This window comes from Passer montanus, unplaced genomic scaffold (assembly GCF_014805655.1).
Source record: "Passer montanus isolate IOZ18808 unplaced genomic scaffold, ASM1480565v1 scaffold10, whole genome shotgun sequence".
Taxonomy (NCBI): Eukaryota; Metazoa; Chordata; class Aves; order Passeriformes; family Passeridae; genus Passer; species Passer montanus.
Window position 1 is genome coordinate 25,103,958 of NW_024356505.1, and position 22,946 is coordinate 25,126,903.

Sequence of the window (22,946 nt, forward strand, 5' to 3'; positions counted from 1 at the left end):
TCAGTATCGTATTGGATGTGGGCAGTGCATGAGAATTTAAATATACAAATTATAAGAAAAGGTGACAGAATTCAGCTGTTTTGAAAACAAAATTAACACTTGTGTTGACATTAGAAACATGATGTGGGATATGGTGAACTACACACCATGCATGTGACTGGCTAGATATTTAGTGGAAGCATGTTCTATGTTTTCTTGGATTTTTTTCCTAAACAATTTTTTAAAATATTGTTATATTGCTCCCTATTGTTAAAGATCTTGCTAGGCTGCTTGATAAGTGGTCAAATACTAATTAATTAGAATCAGTGGGAAATCAGAGGATAAAGATGGTTCATGCTCAGTTTTAAGGCTTGGGATGAATAAATGTGCTTTGGGACTTCTTTGCATACTCCAGGGTCCAGTCTCCTTTACGGTGTAAGAACCCATGTTCATTGGAATCACATTCAAAGAGTGTTTTGTAGAAATCAACAGCAGTTCTATGGAGTCATGCCCAGTATTACCAGCCCAAAAGGCAAATCTGTACAGTATAGAATTTTTTTCTTTTCTGTTTCAATGCTGATTACAATTTCCCTCTATTCTTTAACTGATCCTCCGTCACCTCCAACTTATTTCATTTTAAGATGTACCAAAGTAAAATAATGAAACCTTTCCACACTGTTAATAATTACTTGGTTTCAATTGCTTGATTAATCATTTAATAATGGGTGTAAGAATAACTCAGAATATAAAATTATTTAAATGATTTCTCATTATTTATATTAAGAGGGCTCTAAGTATTTATTAAGTAGGAATGGGAATATTTTCTGTGCTTAAAAGACCTTTTATCCATATCTTCTCCCAAGACTACCACATCTTTTTTGACTTTTGCTTGTAAGTCTGCATCCATGCCATCAAATATCATGTAAGCTTGCTGAAGGTTTTCCCATCATTTGCATGAATTGTTACCTTCTTGTGTTTCTATTGCTTTCTTAATATTGATTTGCTGTAATTTTCCTTAGCAACCTCAATTTGAGGAACCATTTGTTTTTTTGGAACCATTTTTATTTAGTTTCTGTACTTTGACTTGGTATGGATAATTTTACCAAAGTATTAGATGTGCTTTTTTGCAATATAATTGAAATGCATAGAGGTTCAAAGTGCATTAAGGTACAGGGAAACACTGGGTTTTAATAGCACACAAATTAATGGCCATGTTTTACACTAAAGTTTTAACTTTTTTATGATATGATAGAAAATAAGAATTTATGATGCAGAAATTGGATATATAATAGATAATTTACAGTCTGTAAAAACATGTACATGTGTCTACAGTCACACACATGCCTTCCTATAACTATATTATTTGCATTTGATATTTAAAAAGAATACTTTCTTATTCATCATTCATTCTTTCAAATAATGTCTGTAATCCCTGTCTCACTAATTTATTTATTTTCATTTTAAATTAATGTCTTCTATGGCAGATCTTCCTGTCTATAAAGTCAGAACTCACTTGGTTTTTTCTTTCCAATTTGATACATTTTTATTCATTTTTTCCCCCTAAAATGAAAGCTCTTTAGTGTGAGGATTTGCTATTTGCTTGGCAGAACTTACCTGTTATGCAATATCATATACACTCGTGGGACTGCATAAATTTAAAACAAAAAAAAAGGTTTTTTCATTATGGTGAAAAATGCCTGGGCTGCCCTAAGAAGATTACACAGCGTAGCAGTAAATCCTTGAAAGCAGAAGTAGTTCAGGCAACTGGTGAATGGATGTTTAGCTCTGCTAGTACTGACTGGAGACCCAGCTTGACACACTTCATCAAACACCCATCTTGTTATTGCCAGCTCAGTTGAATTTGGATGCCCAAGAGATTGGAGCAAAGAATATTTTGGACCCTCTGCTCATGTTGAAGTGTGTCATCATTCCCCAATTTGGTCTTTACAAGGTTTAAAAGTCTTTCATTGCTCAGAATGGTGAAATTTTGTCTTTATTTAAAAAAAAAATAATTTGTAGAAGAAACAACATTTTTCATAAGAATCAGGACAAGAAAATCCACCCTGGTAGAACAGTTAATTGTATGCATGAACAAATACATTTTTCAGTAAGTCTTGTTAACCCTGTTTCCATGTTGTACAACTGAATCACAACCCACTAATGAACAATTTTTATTCACTGCTAGCCACTCTGAATAAATTAATGAGATATGTTAGTCCAGTTAAGGCTGTGGGCTGGGTATGTTTATGAGGAGGTCAGAAAATCTTAAAACATTATTTTCTCAATATAGTCATTGATACTGACATATCCATGTGCATCAGGCTGGACATTAGGCAAAGGTTCTTCACCCAGAGGGGGGCTGGGCACTGCAGCAGGATCCCCTGGGCAGCACCAAGCCTGGCAGAGTGCAAGGAGCACCTCAGCAGTCCCAGGTGTATGATTCAGCTTTGGGTAGTCCTGCAAGGAGTAGGGACTTGATGGCCCCTTCCAATTCTATGATTCTGTGAATTTTAATGGTGGAATAGAGATTAGATTAACAATATCATATTGTACTCTTGTATACAATCATAGGACTCTTAAGTGAGTTGGTAATGGAAATGTATTCTTTTGTGACCTAAAGTTATTTTCTTTTTTAGGTACTCTATAAAGACAGTAACAAGACTTCTAAACTGTGGACTCAAAGTGGCAGCCAAGGTCCCCAGTGGAACAGAGCAGAAGTCTTCTTAGGAATTCATTCAAATTTTCAGGTGTGTCTTCCAACGTGATGTGCTTCCTAGAGAGCTGGCTTAGTACTTCTATATTAAGCATTCTTCACCTTCTCATTTCCCTTTTCACACCATGCATGTACCTCTCCTCCAACAGAAGAAATAATCTTTTTAGCTGTCTGATTAATTATCTGAGCTGCACTTATATTTTTGGAGATTTCTCACTCCTCTTTTATCTCAGACTGGTATCAATTTTTAAGACTGAGAATCCCATCTATCCTTGAATCCAACTCTGCTTAAAATATTCTACTTCTTTCTCCTTAGTGTGCAGTAAGTAAAAACATCTGAATTTTGAAAAAAGAATCTTGAATGTGATCTTTGCTTTAAAATCAGAGTAGATTCCCAAAACCTCTTAGAGATACTTGCTTAGTTGTAGACTTATGAAAAAAAACCAAAATCCCCAAGGATAGTCAGTAACACATTTTTAAAAGAGTTACATTTCCTGATACTTCTGTCTTGGAATTTTAATGAATTTTTAAAATTCTTTTTACATTCATGGGAATTAAATGATGAATGGCAGAGCAGTCTTTTTCAAACTTTCTTTGCAGAAGTAGGAAGAACCCTTTCCATTAGTTCAGGATGAGTGAGGACTAGTATCTCTTTGAGTGGCATAATTAATTCCCTTTTGTTGGTGTGCTTGGTTATGTTAGAAGATGGTCCTTCAATAACTACAGAGACAGATCTGTACCAACTCTAGTACAAGATTTCGTAGAATTATGCTTTGACAGTAAGAACTGACCATGTCATATTAAAATATTTGTGAGGACCATCAGTCTCTGTTCTTTTCATGTTGTGTGTATAAGCTTTTCTCTATCATATCAGTGGCTTACTGTAATAGTTCTGTAATTTTTATTAGGTTATTTTCAGGGCAAAACATGGTGTCAGTTACATGGGAGACGTGGCAGTGGATGATATTACCTTTGAAGATTGTTCCCCTCTGCTAATCTCAGACAAACCTTGCACGTCAGAGGAATTCATGTGTGCCAACAAGTACTGCATCCCAAAGAATAATCTGTGTGATTTTGTAAATGACTGTGAAGACAACTCAGATGAAAGCCCTAGTATTTGCAGTAAGTATGGTAGTTTTTTAATATAGTTATCATAAATAACTGTGCCTGCTCTAAATTTTTAATACTCAAATACTTTTGACAACTCATCAGCTAAGAAAGCAAACAAGAAGGTAATAATTTAATTCTATTCCTTGGCTTTTAAGGATTTTTAATTATTATTATTTAATTTAAAATCCACGATACAAAATACAAAGAGCTGCTAATGGATGTCTTAAAATAACTCAGAAAGCAGCTGTCTTTAAAAGCAGAATAAAATTATCCTGCTTTCCATATGAAAAGAATGTATTAAGCTGAAAAAAAATTCAAGCATAATACCTTTGGGAGATGAGGAGCCTACCTCCTTAGATATTTCAAGGGTTGTCAGGTCTCAGCAAATTATCTTAATCTGAATATTGTACAATTTTGGTCTTACAAGACATACCAAGAAGCAGCATATGCAATATCTGATTCAAAGAATGATGTTTCATATCAAATGGCTCCTTCTGAATCACAATATATGGTATTAACACTTCTTTTACTACTACAAATGTGGGAAATGCTCACACAATCACGTCTCCATTGATTGGTACCATATTAACAGTTGCCTCATTTTTACTGAGAATATTAATTCAGTTTATCAAATTCTCAGTGAATACAATTCTTTGAAGCAAAAGTATACTGATATCCTACAAAAGCTAAGGTACATGGCAAAGGAACCATGTTTTGCAAATTATTTGCATACTATTCAAGTACTCAATGATTTCCAACCAGTAATAGTACATAACTAGCCTATACAGGCACCAGCTCAGATCTTCTGCAACTAAAAATGAAGAGTATTTCAAGTTACAATTACTCTGTTAAAAATATTCTCAAACTTTGATTTTTGTTTTTTGATTTTTAAAAAAAATATTAATGGGGTTTGTTTGTTTAGATTTTTTTTGGTTTTGGCGGGGAGTTTTCTGCATAGTCTATGTTTCCGATGAAATATCATCAAACAAATATAAATTGAATCATTAAGGGCAAAATGGTTCAAACAAACTGATGGGATTTCATTTTGCAACCACTATAATAAGGATTTTATTCAAATTTCCCATTGGAAGAGAAGAAGTGAAACAGTCCCATACAGTGAATGCTTTCCTCTAACATGTTTTTTATTATTACTTTTAATTGAGAAAAAAAAATTGCAAAATAATTAAAAAAATATTTCCTGACTGCATTTTAATTGTAAGCTTTACAGTGAAGCATTATGGTGCTTTAAAAGCACAGGAGTCATTTAATGTGCAAGTGCACAGTCGTCTGCAGTAACTTCAGCTTCTAAGCAGGCTGCTTAAACTCTCTTCTTCATCAGTGGAGATGAAGTTCATGCAACTTAAAATCAGTTGTGTGACTTAGATTAAAGAAGTTGTCCTGTAGATATGAATATTTCTCTTTGTTGACAATAGAGATCCTATAAGGACATCTAAGCTTAGATTAGGTAATACCCAATATATACAGCATTAGGAGGGATATCAGTGCTCATGCCTTAAGGTCTTGATTCTTGAAAACATGTCTTTAAGATGAAAGGGTCTGTTGTAAGCATGAATTTTATTGAATCAAGATGGTATTTGTAAATAATGAAAGGAATTTCTTTAAGAATGGTCCTGAAATTTTAAGTAACTAAATCAGTTGAAAAATATGATTAGGACAAATTTTATGGGCTGTTGCATTCAGATGAGTTAATTTACAATCTGTGATTTTCATAAAAGATAATAATAAAATTTCACATACCAGGCCTGGGTTGATTTTAATTATTACTTTAGATGGCACTATATTTGCTGACAGAGGTAAAAGGGAAGCTAGTTTTGCTAAGCAGTTCATACTTTTAAGAGAAAGTTTCTAACTTTTTTACTTTATTACATTCACAGATTAAAATTCAATGAAAAAAAATTATCTGATTTCAGCCTGAAATTTTTGAGGTAGCTGTCTTTCCTGTTTTGGTCCATGTGTAGATTCCATGGATTCTAGATCCTTAGCCTGATTTCTGATGCTTCTGAGTACCTTTCAGTTAAATAAAACTACTGTCAAGTCACTGAACTTTATCAGACCTCAGAAAAGTCTCAGATTTTGATTACATTTTGGAAGAGACATTTTGTAATTTCTGATATTGTCCTACAAAATAATACATAGAGTTTCCAGATTTATCTTCAAGGTGCTTTCTTTTTCAGCAATAATATTAAGAACATTTAGGGCACAATCAAAAAATTCTTGAAGTCTCTGCTGAAACTCCGGCTTATTTCAGCAATTTTACTCTTACTTGGTAATCGTTATAATGAACTCATAGATGTATATAGGGAAAAATATACAGAAATTTAACTTCTGGAATGAGTAATTGACTTAATTTATGTAGACAGTTTCCTCACCATGCTGGCTGTTTTGACATTCAAGATTCAAAAATTATAAAGAATATGCGTGTTGATTCATATAAAAATCAACCAAAATTTTGACATCTTTCTTCTTTCCTAGGCCTTAAGTACAACTTAAGGAGATCTGTAGACAATCATAGAATCATTTATGTTGGAAAAGACCTTTAAGATCATTGAATCCCACTATTAGCATTAGCAATTTCACCACCAAACCATGTCCCTGAGCGCCACATTTATGTGGCTTCTAAAGACCTCCAGGGATGGTGACTCAACCACTTTCCTTGGAAGCCTGTTCCAATGTTTAACAATCCTTTCCATGAAAAATTTTTCCTAGTATCCAATCTTAGCCTCTGCTGGTGCGACCTGAGGTCCTTTCTTCTTCTCCTATCAGTCATTGCTGGAGAGAAGACCCTGAGCCCCCCCTGCCACACGTCCCTTCCAGTAGATGTCAGGAGCAATACGGCCACCCCTGACCCTCCTTTTCTCCAAACACCCCCAGCCCCCTCAGCTGCTCCTCTTCAGACCCAGGCCCCAGGCCCTTACCCTTCTTTGGACACAATCCACCACCAACACAATTCATCTATGTTTCTCTACTGGCTAAGGAAATACAAGTGAATCGAGGACTTGTGCAAAAGTAAACTAACCTTGGATGCAATTCAGCTCAAGATTATCACACCCACATTTATGTGTTTTGTCTGTATCTGTTTATATAGAAGCTGTGTCTTTATGGTGCTCAATACTTTCCTTTTGATGTGTCTGTTCCCTAGATAGAGGCATTTCTTCCTGTTCTCACCTAATCTTAACATGTTCCTTTATAAAGAGGCTGGTTTTCTGTGCATGTCTTGAATGCTCTATGAGGGGCCAGTTAAGACCCTAAGGAGCTAAAATAGTTAACTAAATTTGGTTACATTTATACCAAGGATCCTGTTGACTGTAATAAAAAAGCACTGGACTCACATATATGCAAGTAGCTTTATCTTAATATCATAGTCCAGAATATTCAAAATGCTCTTTTGAATGTGATACAAGGCTATTATTTTTTACAGTGAAGCTTTTTCCCCACATATGTTGGAGTACTAGGTTGCACTATATGTACTTAACTACTTGAAAATAAATCATTTTTCATGTGTGGCAAATATATTTCAGGTGCATCTATTGGGCATTGCAATTTTGAGTTTGACCTTTGTGGATGGAAGCAAGATGAAAATGATGATTTCAACTGGCACCTCAGAACTAGCAGTACTGCAAAACTGGGCACTGGACCAGCTACTGATCATACACTGCAAGAGCCATCTGGTCATTATATTTTTATAAAGAGTTCATTTTTTCAGCTACCAGGACAGAAAGCTAGGATTTTTAGTCCTGTCTTAAGCAGAAAGAATAAAAACTGCAAGGTATGTGAGGGTGTGGTAGTAGCAGGAATGAAGAATTTGATTTCTAGATTGCACCAAGAGTGTACTCCTAAAATGATTAAAGATGATTACTGAAATAATTCTTGAGGAGAGAAAAAAACAACAAAAAACAAACAACCATCCTTTTGTAGAGAAGTCAGGATCAGATCTTATTTCATTTTAACCATAAGAAAAAAATGCATCTTGCTGCAGGAGAAGAGTTATTCTGCAAGTAAATGAGTACTCCATGAGATTCAGATGAAGCTGCCAGTAAATGCAGTGTCTGATTTACAATGTCTTATGCAACTCATCCAAAGTGAAAAACAACTATTTAATGGTTTTTGATTTTATGGAGAAAGCATATGTAAGTGCAGTAACAATTGGTTTTCAAGGAACTTAACTGCAAAAGGAAGGATGTGTAACAGAAGGCTTTGTTACCAGCTCGTCTCTAGAAAATGAAGAAGTGTAAGCCTTGATCTTCCAAAATATCACAGCACGTTGCAGTGACTTCAGCTTGAAAATTTCTTTGCAAACATGGAATAAAAAGTGTCCTGGTTTTCATACACCTTTTATAGTCTTTGCAAAAATAGAATGTCCCAGAAACTTTAGCTATGCCTTATTTTGAAACTGCAAGTTTACCTTTATACATCTAATAAGTCTAATCTACATCTAATAGCCTACATCTAATAAGTAGGCCTCTCAAGAGGATAATTTTCTTTTTGTGATCACAGAATTATGCTCATCAAATGAAGGTTGTCTTAGATTGAAATAGTCCTAAACAGTTCATTGGCTATGCAGGTGACATCTCTGTGCAAAATGTCCAATCATGAGCCTCTAGTTTCATTTATCTCATACTATTCCTGAGGAATATTCCTGAGTAGTTTTTCTGTAACTTGGAAAGAGTTCTGCTTATGTTTGAGATTTCTAACTAGTTCATTTTACTAAAATACTTCTCTCTGAAAAGTCTACAAACTCTTTACAGATAAGAAAGGAAGTATTAAACATAAAGAATTTGATTTATGATTCAAAAGAAAAGAATGATTATGATATTCAGTGGCAAAATTTAATTTAGCCATTATAAAATTATCTTCAAAATTGGAACCATGTTAATTTTTATATTGCCTAAAATACATATACTAAAAATAATCTGCTTACAGAAACATGGAGATCTCGACCTTCTGCTTCTAGCATTGTATTTATCAGTATCTCTTTCTCTGAATTACCTGGTTTCATGATCTAAAAATACTTCCACTTTTGGACTTCTATGAAGCAAAAAACATATGTAAAGAAATGCAGAATAACTGGGAATGATATGTTAACGTCTGTACTGCTACGTATCACACATTAAATGCAATTAAGTGCTTGAAATGTAATTATGGGAAACTGTTGCTTTTATCACATAGAAAATTATTTACAAAAGCATGCAGGTTTGTGCACCTTGTGCAGACCAAACTCTTGACATCCATAATGTGGCCTGAAGCAGTCAGTCATATTTATATTTTACTTTTTGCAGGATTTGAGCATTTCTGAAACTTACACATAGATAAATGTCCAAAGGAAGGAAAATTATTGGTATAGGAAATTGTATGAAGGGAAAAAATATGCTAAGATCTGAAACCTCATAAGATCAGAGAGTCCCCTGAAGTATTTTACTCCTTCCTATGGGTTATTTGAAAAGAAAATGCTTCATCACATTACAACAGATTTAGTATGGAGTCTTAGACCATGTCAAATAATTGGAAAATGAACTTTTACATCAATTGGATGAGTTTTACACATAGAAAGCAAATATAAATCAGTAACTATAAAGAGGCGTAGATGAATAAAAATATTTTGTCTGTATAGAAGACTTTTAGAAACAAAGCTGCACCTTCCAAAGGAATAGAAATCCAAGACTGAATTGGAAAGAACTGAGTGTGCAGTTAAATGTGAAGAATTTTCACAGTGATCTTTTTATATATGCGTTTGGTCTTTTGCATTTAAACATTTCCTCATTTTTACTAAAAATAAATAAATCACTGTTTGTTAATCCAAGTACCTCTTATATATTTTAGATTTCTTTTGGGTTATTTTTGCATATGTCCATGTACATGTTTTGCTCCCATTATAGATAGGACTATTTTATAATTGCACATTCTATACCCTACATAAACACATTTTTAACCAGAAATTTTTCAGTAAACCGAAGTTGCTTCCTATATTGTAAATGGCACTACTCCATTCCTCTGTTCCCTTAAAAAATATTTTAGTTCATTCACATTTAAATGCAAGAGTCATTCAAAGGGATGCAAGATTTGCTGCTGAATATTTTAATGTTTGAAGTTTGGCTTATGGAATAGTTAAAGAATTGCAAATAGTAAGTTGTTCTGTTGCCTTTTGATTAAATTATTTTTCAATGAGTAAAATTAATGACTACTCTGAATGCTATTAGTAATGCTCAGTTTAAGAATTAGAGTAAATACAATAGCAGAATTTAACTGAAGTCACCTGTTGCATACTTTATGCTCTCGTTTTTGCTTACAGATAATTTTCTATTATCATATGTATGGAGCTCACATTGGATCCTTGATTATCTACCAGAGAACTACATTGAAACATGAAAAAATTCTCCTTAATCTTACTGGAAACCAGGGAAATTTCTGGCAGCGCAAGGCACTGACTCTGTCTGGAGATGGAAACGAAGATTTTCAAGTTGTCTTTGAAGGGAGAGCTGGAGAAGGTCCCAAAGATGGCATAGCACTTGATGACCTCACGTTTTCCAGGGAGTGCTTCCCATCCCAAGAGTTTCTACCAGCAGAACCCACAAAGGTACCTCCAACAGGTATGTTCCAGCTGTGGATAGTCTATGAAAGTCTGTCAAGAAGGAATAGCAGCATTATTTTAATTTCTTTGTCTCTCCTTCAAAAGAGAAATAGTGTACATATCTTGCAAAAGACATTCAGAAATTTCAACACTTTTAGGCAGCCCATGAAATTCTAATAAAATAATTTTATGAAATAGTTGTTTGGGTATTGAGTCAACTGTTGCAAATCTGCAAAACTTCTTGTCCAGCCATGTACACTTAGCCAATATCCTCCTTAATTCAGTAGGATTTATTTATCAAAAGTTGTAAAATAGAGTTGTTGTAGAATATAGAACTGGGTGGGATAGTTTGCAATAAGGCCAGCAGGCTTAAATGCTTTTTGGCTGGTAGAATTGCTAACAGTACTGGTTAGGCCTCATATCCATCTTCTGCTTGCATGGTATGGTGCTAGCATCAGTGCAATTATTTACACCATCCTCACTTATTGCACTAGGGAAATAAAACTCAGAAAACATTTACCAGAAATTATACAGTTTGGATGAGGATGGATCCCAATAACCCCAAGGTAAGAGCTACTCATGAAAGCACTGCTGCTGTAGGTTAGCAGTATTTGCTTGGACACAAATGATGAAGGAGAGACTCTTTTTGACAGAACAGGACAAATCTTTTTCCTCCTTCCACATTTATCACAGAGCTACTGAAATGTAACCCCCTAAAGTGGAATTTAGGAGATGCATTTTGTTCCTGGGTCTACTACAAATTTCCTGCATGGCTGCAGAAAGTCATTTTATCTCACATCTCTGTCTTGCTGATCAATAAAACAAAGTTAATATTTCCCAGTGTCAAGGACTACAACGAGAATGGATCATTAATTTATGTGAGCAACTTTGCTTTGTTACTGCTGCTAATGAATAGCCTTCCCCTTTAGGATGTCATTAAGCACTGCTCAGGCACTGGGAAATAACACTGATGAGACTACATCAAACCCAAGAAATTGCACTGAACTTTGAGCACAAGATAAGCAGGAAAGATATAGGCAAAATTTTCCAGACACCTCTCTGATAAGATGCCAGTTCTAGTACTATTGGCTTCCTACTTTTGCCAAGCCAGTCATGGAAATTTATTGCAAATTATATTTGTATTTTGAAGTTCAGCTTTATATGAACGTTACCCCAGGAGGAACACTAGCCAAGCTTTCTGATTCTTTATTTTTGTTGTACTGAGACTCTATCCTCTTAATGGGAGATGCAAGTCCCTATGGCAATGTTAGAAGCTTTAAAAGCTTTGATTTTGATGGTAAAGGATGTTCCAAAACACTTTTATGTTTTATAATAAAAAAGATACTAAAATCTCAGGAAAGAGCCTCCAGAGACTGATTTCTTGGTGTAGCTCATATAAGATGTACTCTGTGAACTTCAGAAGTTCACAACACTTTAAGGCAATGGTTCAAATTCCTCCTTAAAACAAACCAATTTTTTTTATACTGACAAATTTTACTTGTCCAGGATAAGAGTTTACATGACCCACTGAGGGGTTCAAATTACATCTGCTACTTAACAGTGGTATCTCTTTGCTTCACTGCCTGTAAGTGGGTCTGCTTCTGCCTATAGAAATGCTCTGAACTGTGGCAAAATGCATGGTGGATGTTGTGAAAAGTGCCCTATAATGCAATTTTTAAAATTAGAACCAGCTAAAATCGCCATGATGATCAGCTGCAAAAATCTGCAGCCCTAGACTTATCTGACTATTTGTAGAAACAAAGGAAAATTTAACCAAAAATAAAACACTTATATCCATTGATCAATTTTTTAAAAGTTTCTGAGGATGAAGAAGATCATGCAACAGTTTCCTTCTTGTTTCCATCTTGGGAATATATTTGCTAAGAAAGTAAAATTATTTCTCCTTTAAGAGATAAACTCATCATTTATGAGATCTACTCTAATACAATTCCTTTTAAAATTTGTATTTCTCTAAGATAATATTTGTAATACACATATCAAAGGAGATTCTTCTGAGCCTTATTGAGCCATATCACTGTGTGAGACAAAGTCTTTGCTTGTTATTTCTGTGCATAGAGTCATATGGCAGTGAATGCAGTGTAAAGATGAAATCAAATAGAATCATTAAATGTTCCCATCTGTGACACTGATTCACCATTCAGAAGAATTTTTCCCTGATTCTATATATACACCTTGAAATTCTGCACATTAAAAAAATATATTCTGAGGTGGCTGTTTCTTTCAGCCAAACATGCAGTAATGTTTAAAGGCAGGAAGTGAACACTGGACAGCTAGAAAAAATAATTTTGAAACCTTGCATTGTAATTTCCTGTAAACTACAGGATAATGTAGATTGTTCTCAATATGCTGCTTAGCAACAACAATGCTGAACTGCAAAGCCACTGAGAGACACTTAAATTGCTGGGTCTGAGAAACAATAAACATCATTTTAGGCTGGCCCTTATTGAATTTTCATTGTATGAACATTAGTTTTTGCTCCTGTGTCACAATGGTACTGTGTGGAGGAAAATGCAAGGACAATTCTGTTTTAACAATGTTATTTGTGCCTGTTGCTGTGTCTGTGCAGTGTGGTAAGATTTTTGAGTTAGGTTTTGCCTTGTGTAAAAAGCTGCCTGCATCCACATCAGCCCAGGAAGAGACCCTGGCCACACTGAACCTTGTGAAAGTTGCAGTTGTTTCTGTATTTGGTTTGTCTGGCAAGGTTTTGGTGGCCATGAGCTACAGGGGTGACTTCTGTGAGAAGGTGCCAGAAGTTTCCCTCATGTCCAGCAGAACCAATTCCAGCTGGCACCAGGATGGGCCCAGCAGGACAGGGCTGAGCCCACCAGTGATGGTGGCTGCATCCCCATTATAACAGATTTAAGAAAGGGAGAAGTTTTTGCACAAAAGCAATTGCAGCCAGAGAGATGAGTGAGAATATGCAAGAGAAGGAGCTTTTCTGGCACCAAGGTAAGGGAAAAAGGAGCAGGAGATTCCCCTGCAGCCTGTGGTAAATACCATGGTGAGTTAGGCTGCCTGATGGAAGCCATGGAGGTTAATGGTGGAATAGCTATCTATTAATAATATTTTATACTTACAGTTGTTTACAAAAGAGACATCATGGATTTGACAATAATTTCCATGATCTCTAAACTTGGTTTTCCTATCTTGTTTCTATCCATTCCCTCCTGCAGTGTTGTTACTGACTATAAAATTGCAGATCCCTCCATCAGAGTTTCTGCTCATGTCTCCTTCCATTCTCCTGGGAATACAACAGCTGCCAAGGGCTGCCTGATCAGATTAGCAGGCTACAATACAGAAAAGTTATTCCAGACACTATAAAACTGGTATCTGCTGACTGCAGTTTTGTAGAGAAGACAGTTATTTTCAGCAAATTAAAAGCAATTCACCGAAGTGTGGAACATGCCTTTGAGAACATTGAGAACATAGGAATATTAACAGAGAATCACATCAAGGTCCATTTCACTTGATATCCTCTCTACTGCTGTCAGTGAGATGCTGAATATATATGATACTTCCTCTTAATGTTCCCAATATTTCCTTTCTGGATGACCTTACAAACCAAATGTGGTTTTGGACATGTAGCAAACCTTAATGTATTTGCTTCTGTATAGAGCCTAGTTTCCCTAGAAGCACATTCAGAAGTATAGCCCTCTTCTCATTTTTTGGAGCATGTTGTACTGTTCTGCCACTTGCAGAGAAAGTGACTCTGTTTTTACCCTCTTTTTACCGAAAATGGTGAACAGCCAAACACATCTACTCCATATTGATCTCTATGCAATCATCCTTAAGCAACATTATACACTGAAGGAGTTTCAACTTATTTCTTACATGGAAACTATTCCTTATGTTTTCCTTTTTCTGACTTAAAAAAATAAAAATCCACTATACTCTTTTGGGATTGTAAAATCAGGTCTGTGCAGAGCATTTAGCAAATGCATGACCAGTGGAATGGTACTGTAACAAAATGGTTATTTTCTCTTTTCTCTCTTTCCTGATAAATCCTAAAACCTTTATTGTTTTGTCCTTTTTGAACATTGGCTTTTGTGTTTCTGGAACTGTTTCTGTACTTTGCTGTGTCACTCTTTAGGAGTGGTAGTGATAGGATTCCAAAACCTGTGAAAGATGGACTGTGTTATTCTGTGTAAATCAATAACATCACATTTCATTTCCAGTCACTCAAGGTACAATTAATTTGCTAAATTGTGACTGTTTATCTCCATTATAGTTGTATAAAATAACTGATTCACCTGTGGGGGTGGATGTTACCGGGATTGTAAGATAGTGAATGTCTTGCTATGGCAGCTAATGTCAAAAATGTTTTTTAGTTCATAACTAGCACTGGGGACAGTCCCAACACAATGGGACTTAATAGGGACAGTCCCATTAAGTCCCACTGTGTTCACTTTCACAAAAAACTTGTCCTATTATTCATAGTTAGTCCTAGCTTATATCACCCTGAATACCTTCATATCACTAGAAAATTTTCTTAACTCATAACTCATGCACTTCCCTTGTCTTTTAAAAGTAAATGATAAAGAATACAGTCTTGATGTTTCTCTGTTCTTTCTTTAGGATTTTTTTGTTTTAGTTGATGGGTTTTGTTTTTTTGGGTTTTTTTTCCATACTGATTTTTAAATCTTTTAGTACAAATTTCTCCTTCACAAAAAAAAAATATAAAAAATAGAATTTATAGAATTTGGTCAGCAACATAATTAAAATAAATATATGCAAAAGTAATAGAATAACCAGGAAATCAGATTTGTCAAAAATATTTTCATTTGAAATATAGCTAAAAACTCTAGACTATACTCTAAAGGCCAAAGGATATTACCTATATTACTCTTTGGCAGTTACAATTAGATCTATAAAAGTTTACAGACACATAAATAGCAATAACTTTGGCAGTTTTTGTAACTTATATATAATTACAAGAATAATAAAATTTTATGCTTCAGTGCATAATGTGATCTACTGAAAAGAGGAAAAAAATCTCTCTATGCAGAACTAATCAAATAACAAAGCATTTATAGCTTCATTTAAAACAGCCAGCATTGACAATTGACTGAAAGAACAGGATGTGAAATGAATAAAGTAGTATTTCTAAAGCATTTTAAAACCAGTTCTGGGAAGAGAAAGAAATAAAAACAAACCCAAAACCAAATAAAAATAAACAAATTAGCCCTGAAACAGCAACAAAATCTTAACAAAAACCAATCAACCAATTAAACAAGGACCCCCAACAAAAAACCCCAAACAAAAACAAGCATATAAAGAGGACTCAACATTTCTTTTGGAAGGCTGAATCTGTAGGTGCCTTAATTACATACAGGAGATTGTGAAGTTTTATTTATTTTCAGATATATCTAGAATGAAGTTCCACGCAAGAGGCAACTTTCATTTTCATTATACAATAATACAAAAGGTTTATCATTATGGTATTTTAAAACCAAGAAATCAACATGTTTAATTTTTTCTCTCTCCTCTCTGGTGCATTATACAATTCCTTCCATATTTTTCAGAAAAATGGTGGAAATATTGTAGAATATGTAGATTGGTCTAGGAGCTTGGTATAAAGCTGCTACATTTGAATATGAAGTAGTCATGACTGCAGGTAACTTGAATTCAATTTCTACATATATTGTTCACCTGTTATTACAAAAAATTTCCTTTTTATTGACTGTGAAGGAGAAAAATATATAGCTGAGATTTTGGTGGTGCATTTTGTAATTCTGTTGAGCTTTCTCCAATTAAATTCTAAATCTGTGTAACTTTACACAGATTGTACTTTATCACTGAACTTTATCAATTTAACTGGAAATATCTTGCACCACTTTTTTAATTCTACAGTTTCTTCTGATTCTTTTTGCTTGTTTGTACCTTGGACTCTAATCTATCTCCTTTTATTCGAGCTCTAAACTTACTAGATTGTGTAATGGTTTGAAAGCAATGTGCCTATTTGCTAAACCAAAAAAGAAATTCACATCTATTTTTACTGGCCTAATTAGGAAATTTAGAATGGGTTGTAATTTTAAGGGAGTTAAAATATTTTTCCACTATTCTGTGGGGATTTAGGATACATTTCAGTCCCTAACCAACTACAGCATTTGAACAAACAGTAAAGTACAGATAATTTGAAGGCATTTCCCTTACTTTATTATAATTTTATGCCAAAGATCAAATTTTTTCCCCTAGTTATTCTCAGACATAGTAGTGAAATTAAAGCCCAGAGATTCTTTGGATCAGTCAGATGTGAAGAGAGCCTGAACTGGGCCCATTACTGACTACAGCTCTAGAAACTGGCAGACAGAATGTGATTAATGTCATCTCAGAACATGATTAATGTCATCTAAGGTCCTTGGAGGTAGGGCATTGTCAGCCTTTGTTTTTCTGTTTTACAAAACTGTTTAACATCTTCAAAACTTTCATTAGCTCTTGGGTCTCCACAGACTTGTTTCTGAGAAAGAGGTCCCAGAGCAGGCATCCAAATAAGTGTAAGGTCAGGAGAAAAGAACTTCAGTGCTGGCAGCTTGATGACAGTCTCTGAGCAGCAGGTAAGGCAGGTGTTTATATCTACATTCCTAGTATGAGCTGGTAATTCCTTTAGGCAATGAGTAGCTGGGGTTTGGGAATAGCTTTTGTAACCAAATTGCTACAAAATTGTAAGAGGAATTTCTGTTACTATATTTATAAAGAACCCTCTTAAAGAGCCTTGCTCTTTCATTTCTCTCTGCGGTGAGAACTAAGTAAAATCTGAGCTTTCTCAGGACCACCAGTGTTACTGTCATTGTTAGCTCTCATTATTACACATTTCTCCATGTGTTACATATCCCAGATTCAGAGCTGGCCTTTCCTTGGGTGAAATGAGAACATGAAAGCTGTAACTGTGCTCTGTATTCCAAGAATTAGATAAAAAGTTGCTCTTACTTGTCTGTAATTACTTTTCTTTTTCTCACATATCTAAAAGCAGAGAAATGATGTCACAGTACAGACAAGTCCTAGAAATATAGGATGTTTCTACTATTATGTCTTGCAGCAGCAAAAACAATCTGAAAAAAAAGTTATATCTCACAGAATCTAGTCCTATCTATTCAAATGCCCAGTCCAATACACCTTTACTGGGCATTTGAATTTTCTAGATGTCCTGGAACAAAATTTCTGTATGTGGATAAGACTGAAGACAAGTGTGGTTCTTTATTCTCTTTCTCTGACTGTAAGAAACAAGATCTAATTCAAATGCTATTTAAGTACATGCTTATCAATAGTCACTTTGGACTGCATTTTACATTACTAGTTAGGAATTTACATTTTCAATGTGACGTACCGTAGACAAAGGAAAACATTATTTTGAACAAGATGTTTGTAACCTTTAATTGAAAGTTTAGTTTATACTTTGTGATTTACATAATGAAAGATTTCAGGCAACTCACCGCTCAGCTTCATTTTCATTCTCTGATTTTTTTGTTCTGAAATTTTTCAACAGAATATGACTTTCAAATAAAACGCTATTTTAATTTTGTAAGGTACCTAACTATCCCAAGATGTGCCTGGATGCTATTTAACGTCAGGATTAACAAAGTTAAAACACAAATACGAGGTATAAACACTGTTAACTGTCAAAATTTATTAAGCATTCTTGCCTGTGGAAAGACCGCAATTGTTTTTTGCTCTAAGTCAGATAAGCCCCTTGGTCCATCATCCATGTTAAAGACAAGAGATAATGAATGTGTTAAGCATCTCTGCCTTGTCTCTGTCACTGTTTGTGAGGAGACCATCCTTGTCCTGTAGTGGGTCAATTGCCATTAATATATTTGAAAATCTCCTTTTATTGTCTCCCCACAGCTCTGCTCAGCTGAGCTTTTGCCACACAGTTTTTTTCCCTACAGTGGAAAGAAGCATATCTGTGTTTTGACCATATAACCTGTCCTTGCTGCTGCTGGCCATACACTTTCTTTTGCCCTTTTTCCTAGGGAAGATTCCTGTTCCACCAAGATGGCCTTCTGCCTCACTTGCTTGAGCTCAGACATTTGAGAATTGCCTGCTTCTGTGCCTTTATTAGGAGATGATGTTTAAAAAGTGACCAGGACTGATGGACCCCAGCATTTGTGAAAACATTTTCCCAGGCAACATTAATAACTAATTCCGTGAGCAGTCTGAGGTCTGCTCTCCTCAGGTCCAGAGTTGAGGCTTTGGCATTTCTCCTGTCAACAATATTCACTTTGCTCATGAGATCCACTCTGATGACAAGCAGTATGTCAAGGAAATTGTCAAAGCTTCAAAAGAAGATTGCATAAGAAATTACTCAGCTTCTATTGGACTTAGAGATGAAGGTTTGGGCTAGGTAAATATGAGGGGTTTAGGTAGTGTTGTTCTCTGGGTTTCAGGACTGTTGGTACTTTTCTCTGTATTTCCCTTAGCTTCCTTTCCAAGCAGAGGAAAGCTGAATGGCAGAGCTTAAATGGTAAACTCTGTGGAAATCCTGTGAAGTGGCATCAAGCAATTTCATCAGGGCTGTTTTTCTAGCCATGAACTGTTCTGTTCTTTCCATGTTCAGTTACTTGCTGTAGCAGATGTGTTAGTACTTACTTACCTCAAAGTGCGCTGGTAAACATGAACACGTGCTGAATGATGGTGCAGTTAATAAAGTTATCAATGCTTTCAGGAATAAATGACTGTACTGGACTGGATTAACATTAATTGAGAAGAATAAAAAAATAATTTTGTCTTAATTGTTTATCCTGGCTGGAAAAAAGATAAGGAACAGAATTCCTTAATGGCACTAGGGGACATAACAGTGCCAAGAGTAATCCTTGTTGCTTTCAGAACCTCATCTCAAAGCACTTTTGCTGACTTTATGGATAAAATTTTAGTCTTTTTCTGTTAGTGTCTGAGAACAAACATGTAACTCAGAGGAAGGGAAAAGGTGAACATATTTGAAGCTACCTTTCTACCAGATACTGTGTGATTAAGGAGTTTGTTGATATCTTTCTCCTCCATCAAGAATAAGGCATTTATCATTTTCCTGTTGACCTCTTTAGTCAGGAGGCTTAAATATGTGCAGAAGGCTGGTCAAGACATCAATGAAATCTTTTAATCATCACGTACTCTTCAGATGAAGGTGGTAAATACAGTAATCCTGAAATTTTTTCCTGTGTAATGACAGATGAGGATTCGTAGGGGTCATGACATTCAATTTAATCAGTTTTGGGCAGTTTTCGTTTCTCCTACATCTGACCCTTACTCACACGCATCTGAAAATTTTAAATATAACTGTGTTTGTGTTGTAATTTGCCATACAAATTCTGAGCAAATTATGTTTCTTGCGGCTCTTTCTTGCTTTAATCCCATCTGTACACTAGTGGGAATTCTCCAGAACAATTTGTAGTTTAAATTTGTATTGTTGAATATTACTACTGATTTAACGCAAGAGGTTGACATTCATAAATAGTAGAAATCCCCAGCTGATAATAGATGTATTTTTTTCTTATCTTCCCCTTTGAGTATTGAAGAGGTATATGTCAAATTAAGGATGTGACTGGATCACCTCATAGTGTCTTACATGTTGAAGAAAATGCAATTTTCTGGAAAACATCTGAGGTCTTGTGGACATATAATAGAAAGACTTTTTTATTGCTTATTGTATGTGTTTTTTGCATGCCTTTATTTGACAGAGAAAGGTTTCTCAACATACTTTTGTTCATACTTTTAGTTCTGGAACCAATATTTCTCAGGTTTTGGGACTCCATTTACACTGTCTTCTCACCAAGGTTAAATCTGGCCAGGAGAGTGTCCTCTGGTCTCAGAGTCAGGCCTGTGACTAAATTAGAACTGGTTGGTCAGGCTTTGAGTAGGATTTGAGGGAAGTGCTTTCCACGTGTCACATTTACTGAGAAGCTCTGGCAAGTTGCACAAAGGTGATTTATCACTGCACTGCAGCTTCACCTCCCACGATATGCTTTGGGCAACAGCTTGGGGTGTGGTGGAGAATATGGAATAATCACATATTCCAGTGCAGCCAGCAAAGATCTCACCCACTTCAGATTCAGTTATAACATCATAAAATGCTTTTAGTTCACTGTTTAACCAACTTTTCATTGATCTCTTTGTAGAAATTCCCTTCTGACATACCTCAGCTATCCAGAGTTTGTGCAACCCATTTCTCCTGTTCCAAATGTTCTGATTTAGCCATACTTTTGAATCTGGAGATTCAATCTCCAGAATTTTCTCCCATCAGAAATGCTGCCAGTGAAACCACTGACCAGAGCCTGCCCATGGCACCAGGAAATGCAGATGCCATGCCTTTTCCACCCGCCAAACAATCAGATAGCAGTTGGACCATTAAAGCAGAGTCACAGCTAAACCATTTTGGGCTCTAAGGTAGAGATGTCACCAGTTATGCACCAGTCCAGGCTCTCATAAAAGCACTGTTACACTGATCTGCTTCAGGCAAGATGCCAGTCTATAGTTGTGTTGCATTTCACATGAGCTCCAAGTTGTATTTCTAGACGATATGCAGCAAATTTTTGACATATTTTCAGGACTTTGGATCTGATACCTAAGGAATATTTATTTTTCTGTATCTTTACTAAGGAATTCAGGCACTAAATAGATTTAGATTTCATGTATTTGAGCCAGAACATGGCAACCCAAAATTTTGTACAATAGAATTTTTTTTGGATTTTTGCTAAGAGTAAACATAGGAGTGTGAGTTAAGCTTTTCACTTGGGTTAGTATTTAGTCTTTCTCACTGTAGTAGAAGCATATTATGAATATTATTGTTTCTGTAAAAGCTTTGCATAAAAACTAGAGATAAATTCCTTTTCTCTTAGTATTTCCAAGTCCACCCTCAAGAAGATAGGTTATAAATTTCAACATGGCTTTGGAAAGGGAAGACTGTATAAAAGAACTGATGTATCACTGTACACACTGTTAAGTGTGTGTCCTCTTACAACAGTTTTTTTTGCTTGTCCTTTTCTTAATTTTGGAGACATAGACCTCCTGATTAGCACTGGAATAACAATATTAACATAGACTGTATATCTTATTTCAGTTTTCTGGCAAGGAGCAAACCAGCCAATGCTACTGCAATGTATCTTTCAATGAATCCAGGCCTAGGTCTCTTCTTATTCAGTATGGAGATTTAACACCTAATTAAAAATTTTCTTTCAAGTTCCCCTACTAGCATGTTATAGAATAAATAGGTGTATAATTACTCAAACAACATGGAAAGTATGCACTATTTATATTACTAAAGATATTAGTATGCCAGCACTGTAAGAATGGGGGAGTTAAAAAGACATTGTGCCTCCTCCTCTAATCAAAACCTGCTCTTTTCATTTCTTGTGAATGCACATTCACATGCATCTAAGCAATTCAAACTGAATCATTTGATCTTTATAACATTGTTTTTAGCATTGCCCTTCTTATAGTATATGCAGTAAACTCAGTATGAAGAGGGACTGAGTAGCCCCTCTTGCCTTCAGGTCAGAATTTCTGGTAACCTTAAATAAAGCAAAGCACCAGGTTATGACCCATTGAATGTGTCACAGATTGGGTATGTCTTAAATCGTATTGAGTGACTGATAAAAATCAATACTTTTAAAATAACGAAATACCAACAAACAAAACAAAGATTCTTCAGTGGTCTGTCCTGGACAGAGACAATAATATTGAACAGCAACAGTTTCTTCTAAAATTCCCTCTTGCAAATGAACTCAAGCTGTTGTTTTTCTAACTTTCAGTGGTTCAGAATGCAAATCAATACGTCAAAGTACTTGCAAGGCTTACAGAACCAAATGTTTGCACTCAATTCCAGAAAATAAAGCTTTTTTCCTTAAAAAAAAAAGCTGATACACTATAATGTTTTTTAAATCATTCTTTTCCCCAACATCAGAAAGTCTTTAAAAATTCTTTTAATTTTAAAGCTTTGCTTTTGAAATGAGATGCATTTTTCACATTCCTGCATTGACAAGTCAGTATTACCAAGCATCATCAACACTGATGAAAACATTTTCTCTGTGTTCTTGGGTTATAGTAGTGAGATACTAGAGGAAAGATGTTCTTGTTAACAAATTATTTTTTTAAGGACACATAGATTTCAGTCATACAGTAATGTCAGCTCAGAGCAAGAAGGATAATGGAGTAATTTTTACAGGGAAAACCTCAGCGATCTAAATTATCCAGAGAGCCCCTATCCCTGGGATGTCACAATCTTAGTCTGCTGATTAATTACTCTGTCCTCTATACCAGACTGTGGTTCTACAGGACCTCTGGCTTTGATTTAGAAGAAGGCATGATTCTCACCATGTGAATGTAAATAAAATCTGAAAATATTTTGAACCAGCTCTAGATTTTCACACCTATTGATGAGTTATTCCAATAACCCATTTTTACAATTCTAATTGTAAATGATGTTATTCATTTGGTTTGGTTTTTGTTTGGAAAACATCCATGCTTATGTTATTAAATATAATAAGTTTAAGAAGGTTAAAATTTTATGAAATTTAAACCTTAAAATAATCCAAATTAGAACATCAT

At 35.1% G+C, this 22,946-nt stretch overlaps 1 protein-coding gene across 1 annotated transcript in view; it reads left to right on the plus strand.

Annotated features, from left to right (window-relative positions):
• Positions 1–22,946, plus strand: part of MALRD1 (MAM and LDL receptor class A domain containing 1) — a 236,134-nt gene that overhangs the window by 92,407 nt on the left and 120,781 nt on the right. The window contains exons 22-25 of the mRNA XM_039703707.1: positions 2,616–2,726; positions 3,601–3,814; positions 7,342–7,589; positions 10,110–10,407. Coding sequence (XP_039559641.1) covers positions 2,616–2,726; positions 3,601–3,814; positions 7,342–7,589; positions 10,110–10,407 — 871 coding nt within the window. The remainder of the gene's footprint in view (positions 1–2,615; positions 2,727–3,600; positions 3,815–7,341; positions 7,590–10,109; positions 10,408–22,946) is intronic.